Source organism: Passer montanus, unplaced genomic scaffold (genome assembly GCF_014805655.1).
Source record: "Passer montanus isolate IOZ18808 unplaced genomic scaffold, ASM1480565v1 scaffold240, whole genome shotgun sequence".
NCBI classification, from domain to species: domain Eukaryota; kingdom Metazoa; phylum Chordata; class Aves; order Passeriformes; family Passeridae; genus Passer; species Passer montanus.
Window position 1 is genome coordinate 150,646 of NW_024367038.1, and position 9,086 is coordinate 159,731.

Consider the following 9,086-nt stretch of genomic DNA (forward strand, 5'->3'; position numbering starts at 1 on the left):
AGCAGCTGCACACTGGGTTATGAGGAGAGAGCAGAACACCAGAATAATTTAATTTTCCATCCAGCTGCACAGGACAAGGAGGAAAAAAGCCAAAGCCTGTTGCGTGCCTTCCCTCTGAGGGCAGAGCAGAGTGGGACATGCCTGGACACACCTGAGCTGTAGCTGTCTGTCGAGGACTGCGAGATGGAGCGGGACAGCGACCGGCGGCCGATCTTGGTCGGGCGCTTGTTGAACTCCTGCTTTTGGTCAGCAAACTGGATCTGTGGGAAGAAACCAGGGATTCTCTGTAAAAAACCCAGCAGAGCAATCCCAAGAACCCAAGGCCTTGAGCAGACACCGGCACCATCTCAGTCATGGCCTGGAGCACAATTCCTGTTAATTAATGGGGACTGGATATGGTAAATTGCCCATTTTGTTTAATTTCAGTCCTTCCAGCCAAGATTAGAGATGTCACTGTAGGCTGTTGAATTTTGGGAGCACAGATGGCCGGAGAACACAAGTTTTTATGAGTACACAACAGAATTACACCGGATCAGGAACACCCATGGGAAGGGAAAATCCACACCAAACTCAAGTTACAGCCAGGGCTGTGCCAGGATTAACGCCCTGATCCCGGCGGGACGGGGGCTTTGCACACACACCAGGGTTTATGGTCCTGCTCTAAGAAGCTGCTGGCCTGAAATAACTTCCCTTTTTTGTCCTTTTTCTTCCCTTAATTTAGAACAAATCCCTCCACAGCTGAGCAGCTCCATCACAGGAGGAGGTTATTGGCGTGAAGCAGAGCTGGAGACACACTGGGATTTAACAAAGGGGGAGTAATTTGGGTTAAATTCACATTTCCCTTCCCCACATCACCTTTTCAAGGACATAGAACACAACTTTTCACACAACGCAGTGATCTTGGGAATTCAGAGCTCCCTGAGCCCTCACACATCCAAAACCAAGTAAACGACGAAGCAAAACAAGTCCTGAATGAATCAGGCAGAATTAGAACCAGACTTAAATAAACCCTCTAAGGTTTAAACCCCTTAAACACAGCCACAAGCTGGGTTCAGCTTTAGCTGAGACAGCCAGGAGGTGGAAGGAAGCCCCAGGAAAGGGAAATTCGGGAAGGGGCCAGGTCAAGGCTCGGATCTGCTTTTGGCTTGCATTGGCCAATGCCCTTTGATTTTAATCCTTTAGGGAATAGAGAGAGTGGGCAAAAAGGGAATTTCACAGGGTCCCAGAATAGTTTGGGTTGGAAGGGACCTCAAGGATCATCCAGTTCCACAGAACACCTTCCCCTACCCCAGGCTGCTCCAATCCCTGCCAAACCCACAAAAGCCGCGTTCCAGCCCAGCTTGGAAGATGGGAATGTTCCAGACGGGAGGAAAAGAGAGATTTGGCTCAGTCAGCTCCCACCAAAACACCTCTGAAGGCAACAGCTTCAAGGAGAAGCTGTGCAGCCTTGGAGGGCTGCAGTTCCTTGGATTTAGGAGCCCAAGCTGCTCTGAAGGACACAAGAGCTGCTGCTTCCAGCTTCCAGCAGGAACAAGCGATTCCTGGGGAAAACCTCACCTGCAGGGACACAAGGGGTTCATGAGTGCTGAATGCAGGTGAGGTTTCACCTTTACATTCCAAATGAGCCACTGCTCATCTGACCTGGGGCTTCCATCACAAAGAGCCACCTTGAGCTACTTCTCTGTGCAAAAAAGGTCTGCTTATCCAAGGTTTTCCTGGGAAACTCACCTTCCAGCAGGAACAAGCGATTCCTGCTGGAAAACCTCACCTGCAGGGACACAAGGGGTTCATGAGTGCTGAATGCAGGTGAGGTTTCACCTTTACATTCCAAATGAGCCACTGCTCATCTGACCTGGGGCTTCCATCACAAAGAGCCACCTTGAGCTACTTCTCTGTGCAAAAAAGGTCTGCTTATCCAAGGTTTTCCTGGGAAACTTCCCTGTCCGACCCCACCAAGTTCTCCGGAGAGATGAACAACCCCAGACCAACGTGTTTGCCTCGACTCTTCATCGTTCCCAAGAGAAAATTAAGGGAAGCTCTCCAGAGATTGGGACTTTGTCCAAATGAGGAGCTCCAGGAATGGATTGGGTGGAAACAGCGAGGAGAGGAGGAAGAAGAGAGAGGCAACAGAGAAACAATCGCGCTTTTGAGTAGAAAAACCATCCTTACTGTCCCAAAGAGTGCCCTCACCTGGGCTTTCATCCCCGCTGAGTCCCCGTTGACGTTGTACTTCTTCTTGTTGGGCATGGTGACCCTCTGGCTGTCCCGGGCACGGCTCCCTCCGGAGCAGGGAATGCCCCATTTATACCCAGCCCATCCCATCCCACCCCGCTGGTCCTGCCCGCTCCGGTTTCACCGCCAGGGCAGGAGGCCAAGGGAACCCGTTGGATTTCCAGACTTGTTTTTTTGGCAGGACTTAATGAGGCGTCGCCAGGAACAATTCCTGCCTGTGTTTTGTGTGGAATTACAGCGCTCCTGACCCGCGGAGCTCCGCGGCAGTTTTGAACGTGGCCTGCCTGGTGTGTGCATAACAATGCCTTATTTATGTAAGCAGAACATTTCCCTGCTCGCTATAATTAACTCGCTAATTAAGCTCCTTTAACTCGGGTCCTCCCCTCCTCCCCGCTCTCCCTCTTTCCCCCCAATGTCAGATGATTGCGTTAACGGAGCCTCGTTAGAAGGAAATTAACTAATGAGCAACTAAAACAACAGGGGCGTTTGTTGGATGGCAAAGTGGTTTTCAATTATTATTATTTTAATTATCCCGCTCCTCGCTGTGTCCCCCATGGCAACCAGGGCAGAGTTTGTCCTTGGAAGGGTCCCGACTCCAACATCCATCCCTGTGTTGTTCCAGTCCTTTGGGAATTATGGAATCATGGAATGGTTTGGGTTGGAAGAACCTTAAATCCCATCCAGTTCCAGCCCACAGCTCCCACCATGCCTTGGACACTTCCAGGGATGGAGCACCATGGCTTCTCTGGGCAGGACCTCGAGGGGTTTTTATGGGAATTATCCCAGATAATAAATTATCAGGGATAGAACTCCTTGGATAACAACGCCAGCTGCTAAATGAGAATTAAAATTATTGTTCTGCATGGCATCTGCTCATTCCACAGCCTTTTAGGTGGGAAGAGATGATGCAAGGAAGAAAAAATGGGAAAAACGAGGGTGAGGAGCTTTAAGGGGCTTTGGTGGAGCTTTGAGGTCTCCTCCAACCCAACCCATCCCGTGATTCCATTCTGTGAGTCCAAGGAAAAGGGACCTGGGAAGCAGCAGGGCACCACTGATTGTCCTCAGCACCATTTCTGACTGAATATAGAATTAAAAAGCTCCCCCAGCCATGATTCTTTCTGTACACCAGATTTACACCAGGTTTACACCGGATTTACCCCAAATCAGATCTGATCCTGCTCCTCAGCAGTTGTCCTGAGGATGGAAAACTGTCAAGGAAAATTCCTTCCCCAAGATGTTCCTTCCATGGCATTTCCATCTCCAGGGCAGATGTCAAGGAATTCACTAAAAGAGCAAAAGTTCCTGAGCTATATGAAAGCAGCTCCTGGAGGAATTAATGGGGGAAAAAAGGAGGGAAAATCCCCCAGAATTCCTGAGTTGTACAATGACTGAAAAATGTGAAAAATGGAAATATAAATTATTTCCAATGTGGAAATATCTCAGGGAATGAGAATCTGCGATCAGCACTGCTTTTCTCACTTGACACTGCAGCCCAAGTTGTGTTTTCCAGGTAAATTTTTCATTTTCCACATTATCCTTGAGCCTTCTCCTGCAAAATCCCAAGGGACACTTGACTTCAGCTCAGTGTAAGTCAACTCAAAGTCTTTAAAGGGGGAAAAAACTCATTTTATGAGTAAAAACTCTTTTTCCTGCAGGTTCTCGCACCGAGTTACTTAAATCCAAAGGCTTTTCCTGGGAAAGAAACCCCTTTTTTTTTTCCTCAATGAAAGATGAGTTCAACACATTAAAATTAAGAACCAATATTCTATAAAAATGCTAAAAATGAAAGCTTTTGCTTCATCTCCACCCCAGAGCTCAGGAACCTTCTGTAATTTCTGTGTCAATCTGGGTCAGTCAAATAAAACCAGAGAGAACTGTGCTCAATCCCAGTAAATTGTTTTGTTCTGGGTGTCTTTAATTGATTCTTGGCCATGGATTCCTTTTTTTTTTTTAATTTTTTTTTTTTTGGCGGGGGGAGAAAACAAGTTTTCTGAGGGAATAAGCAGCACAAGCTCTCCAGCATTGCTGGAGCTTAATGGATTCCTTTTTTTAAATTTATGGTTTTTTTGGCGGGGGGAACAAAGAGAGAAAACAAGTTTTCTGAGGGAATAAGCAGCACAAGCTCTCCAGCATTGCTGGAGCTTCCAAATCCACCTGCAAAGAAGCTGGGAATTTAAATTTCTGCATGGAATGAGTGAAATGACATCACTTTATAGATGGAACAGCAGGACAAGGAGGTGGCCCTGAATAACTGCCACTGCTCGGTGACAAACTCCCTGGGAAGTCCTTTCCCAGTGGAAAAACACCTCATCCATCCATGATGCAGAGAGATAAAATCAATTAAATTTTTTTTTAAATAAAGGAGGGTGAAGATGGGTGAGAAACGACTTTGTGCTGTGACATGGGGGGACCAAGGTGATTGTCCTGATGTCCCACTCCCAACCTCATTCCCTGCTCCTGAAGGAGAAGTTATTTTCTTGCTGGAGCTGCCGGGGTGGATCCTTCACCTCCTGCTCCGGGTGACACCTGAGGGACGCTGGGGACACCGGTGTCAGCAGGAGCCTGCTCCCAACCCTCCACGTTGGGAATGAGCTCCAACCCTCAGCCTCACCTCTCCTCACCACCTCCAGGCCTGGACCACATCACTCCAGGAGAGGGATTGTCCCAGCCTGCTCGTTCTGGAGTTCCACATCCCCTAAATGCACGTGGGATCCTCCCTGAGCCAAACATTCACCAGAGCTCAAAGTGTCCAGATCCATCACACAGAGCTCAGCTCCAGGATTAACAAAGAGCTTTAACCCTCGTGTGGAAAACACCCTGCGAATGTGCAGGTTTAAAGCTGGTTTTAGCTTAGATTTAGTTTTAGATTTAAGAAAGAAAGAAAGAAAGGGAATGAGGATTCGCCCACCTGGGCCAAAGTGCTTTTCCAAGGGGGTTGGGAATTCTAACTATTGATCCTTGAAGGGATCTCCCTGATCCCCCAGGGTTTGGCTTTTCTATTTCCACATTCTGAGCTGCTTTGGGGTGTGGGTCTGGGCTCACGTTACGGGATGGGGAGCTCTGTGCACAGAGCAGGGAGACAAAACAATTCCTGCTGGGCTGGGCACCAAGGACAAATGATCCCAATGCCAGCCCAGGAGCACAAACCCCGTGGGCTGCAGAGAGAAAAACAAGGATGGGAGTGCAGGGGCTGCACTGGGGTTGGACACTGAACTGCAATGTGCACATGGAGCAGAGCTGAGCCCAGGGAGAGACCCCGGCAGCGCTCGTGCATTTTGGGCCCATTTGGGGTCATCTTGGGTTCATTTTGGGACCATTTGGGGTCATCCTGGGTGCAGCCCTGGCTGGGCTCTGGTGCTGCCCCAGGTGCACCCATGCAGGAGATCCTTTCCATCAATCCCTGCTTTATTCTGGAACTCTGCTCTAGGTCAGCCCTCACAGGGCATCAACTCCAGTGCTGGATCATGGAATGGTGGAATTTGGTTGGGAGGGACCTCAAAGCCCCTCCAGTGTCACCCCTGCCATGGCAGGGACACCTCCCACTGTCCCAGGGGACTCCAACGTCCAGCCTGGCCTTGGGCACTGCCAGGGACATCTGACAGAGAATCCCTTGGAATGGTGGGAGCAGGGAGGAGAAATCCTTTAAGGAAGAAAACAGCAAACCCCCAACCCAGGCACTTCCAGTGGGGACAACGGGAAGGACAAGGAAGAGAGGAATCTCCTCCCTCAGCAGCAGAACGGGTCCCCTGGGCCATCCCAGCTCTGTCGGTCACAACCCCACAAAAAGCAGGAAAAAGAGGAAATTGCCAATTCCACATTGCCTCAGCTTGCAATGAACAGGCCATGGGTGTTTTGTTATTTGCAAATGTGGGATCTCAGCAGCTGGAGCTGGAAAATCCCTGCGGAGTCACTGCCTGCCAGGACACCCCATCCTGAGCCACAGGGACCCCGCAGGATCCTTCCACGGCTGCTGAGGGTGCTCAGGAGGTCCAGCCGGGATCCTGGGGAAATTCCTTCAAGGAAAAGGCTCCCAAGGAGGTCTGGAGTCCCCAGGCCTGGAGGGATTTCAGAGCCGTGTGGATGTGGCACTTGGGGACATGGGGCAGTGCTGGGGATGCTTGGACTCCGTGGGCTCAGAGGGATTTTCCAGCCTCAGGGGTTCTGTGATTCCATCAGAGTCCCAAAATATGGGAGAACCCACATTTTAAGTTATTTTCCCAAGAAACAATACAAAGGAGTTACTATTATTATTATTATTATTATTATTATTATTATTATTATTATTATTATTGTTGTTGTTGTTGTTGTTATTATTATTATTATTATTTTATTAACATCATCATCGTCATAATTGTTGTTGTTATTATTATTATTATTATTTTATTAACATCATCATCGTCGTAATTGTTGTTGTTATTATTATTGTTGTTGTTGTTGTTATTCACTAATATAATTTCCCAACATTTGGTTAATACCAAGAGATGGACATAAAACCAGGGCCTCAGCAAGAACATTAAGACCTAAAAGACTCCTTGAAACAATGACCTTAAAGATAATGAGCAATTTCGAGCTCGGGCTAATTATTTCTCGAGATGTGGCTGCTCCCTCCCACGCTGACCCGAGGAACCACATAAAATGCAAATGAGCCGAGTTAAAATCCTGATTAAAAACGTCGCTGCAGGACATGACCCTTTGGAGCCCTTTGGAGATGGATTTGATGCCACAGCAGCTTTAAACCATCCATGAAATCATAAAACCGTGCTGGAAAATGAAATTATTGAAGCAATAAGAATGAAAAAAGTCTATTTAAATAAAGTTTTTGTCATGTGACCCTGATCCCAGAAGCACTGAATCCATAATGGAAAAATTAGAGGGAGAGGTTTTGTTTTTAAGGAAAACTCCACATTTTTACAAAGAAAAATCCACGTTTGAGACCATAAATGAAGTTGTCAATGATGTGAAGTTTGTCACTGATAACCCTAAAATGCAAAATTCCTTCCTGATTGTTGATAAAAATATGTTAAAATTTGGGGGGAGGCTGAAAGAACTGTCACAAAAAAATGAGTGAGAGGCAGAATAAGCTGGAATTTTACAATAAAATCCACAAAATTAAGAAAAGGGATAACAGGGAATATAAAGCTGGACATAAAGGGGAGTAATGATGTTCGAATCCAATGCATGGACAATATTTGTAAATAAAATCAAATTCCTCTGCAGGAGCACCAGAATTCCAACTTTTTACCACATTGATCTGAGTATTTTTAGAAGAACTACCAGGAAGGATAACTTTAAATCCAGAAATTGGAGATGTGAGCAGAAATATAGGAAGAAATAACAAATATTGGTCCATTTTTGGGCCACGGAGCCAACCCCAGACAGGGAATTCTGCCTTCCAAGCCCTGCCTGGATTTTTGGAGCTATGTAATTTTATTTTCAGCTGCTTTGGGAATTCTTTCCACTAGAGAAGGAGGGAAAAGTGGATTTAATATTTGGGATCCATTCTAAACTCTTTAACCACTCAAATGAAGAGTGCTCGGTGTCTGGAAGTTTTAGAGGTTTCATTCCAGCAGCAGAATGTAAATTGCTGGTAAAAATTCAGCTGAAAAGGTGGATCTGAGATGAAATCCCAAATCCCCTGGAACGCTCTGTGGATTCTCCCACTCCTCCTCCCTGCCAGTGCAAAATTCCCATAAAAATTTGTTGTGAATACAACGGATTTGGGGTGGCCGGGGGGGATCATCCATGGCACCTGGCCGTTATTAACGAGGCAATTAATTAATGCCAATCGTTAATCTCCCACCTTAACGAGCCTCATTGCAGGTCAGTAACTCACCATCCACTCGGGCAGCTGGAAGGTGCCGGCGCCGCCGCCCCACATCTCCCACGGCGAGTCCCTCCACGCTCACATCTGGGATGCACTGGGACACTCTGGGAATGCACTGGGATGCACTGGGACACACTGGGGACGCACCACCCAGCCCCACAGCTCACAGAGCCCTCAGGGACAGATGTCCCACGGAGAGGTCCCTCAGGAGCCGGCCTCGCGCTCAGGGCGCCGTCGGGTTCCTCATCCCTGCTGCAAATCCCAAACCTGGGAAGGGCTCGGGTCCAGCCCGGTTTCACAGCCCTGATTTCCCACCGACCCCGGCTCTGCTCACAGTTTGAGTCAGGAGCAGCCTGGCTGTGGCGTGGGGGATGTGTCCATCCATCACATGCTGATCCCAGCCCGGTGTCCCCAAAATTCCGATGTCCCCGTGAATCCAGCAGCGATGTCCTGCAGGCACACCAGGATTCAGACCTGGAGGCTCCCAGCACTGAGGATTTCACTCGGCACCACCAAAATTCCTGCAGCCTCAACCCAAAGAGCACAGGGATGCCTTGAATCCTGACCAAAGCTCAGCTCCAGCTCCAGCCGGTTGGGAATCAGCTCCACATTCCAAAAGGAATTCTTCAAATTGCACCACCAAAATTCCTGCAGCCTCACCTGCAGCCTCAACCCAAAGAGCACAGGGATGCCTTGAATCCTGACCAAAGCTCAGCTCCAGCTCCAGCCGGTTGGGAATCAGCTCCACATTCCAAAAGGAATTCTTCTAAAGGATCAATCCAGTTCAGAATGAGCTCCACATTCCAAGGGGAATGCTTTTAAAGGATCAGTCAGGTTCAGAATGAGCTCCACATTCCAAGAGGAATTCTTCTAAAGGATCGACCCAGTTTGGAATGAGCTCCACATTCCAAGAGAAATTCTCCTAAAGGATCGACCCAGTTTGGAATGAGCTCCACATTCCAAGGGGAATTCTCCTAAAGGATCAATCTGATTTGGAATGAGCTCCACATTGCAAGAGAATTCTCCTAAA

General features: G+C 48.0%; 1 protein-coding gene across 2 annotated transcripts in view; it reads right to left on the bottom strand.

Moving 5' to 3' along the window:
- Positions 1-8,120, bottom strand: part of AHCYL2 (adenosylhomocysteinase like 2) — a 36,593-nt gene extending 28,473 nt beyond the window's left edge. The window contains exons 1-2 of one of the 2 annotated variants that reach the window (XM_039711192.1): positions 8,066-8,120; positions 152-260 (exon numbers count right to left, since the gene is read on the bottom strand). In XM_039711192.1, coding sequence (XP_039567126.1) covers positions 152-260; positions 8,066-8,110 — 154 coding nt within the window. In that variant the 5' untranslated portion in view covers positions 8,111-8,120. Of the gene's footprint in view, positions 1-151; positions 261-2,190; positions 2,293-8,065 lie in introns of those variants that run through there. The other variant, XM_039711191.1, reaches the window with a different exon arrangement.
- Positions 8,121-9,086: the final 966 nt, after the last annotated feature.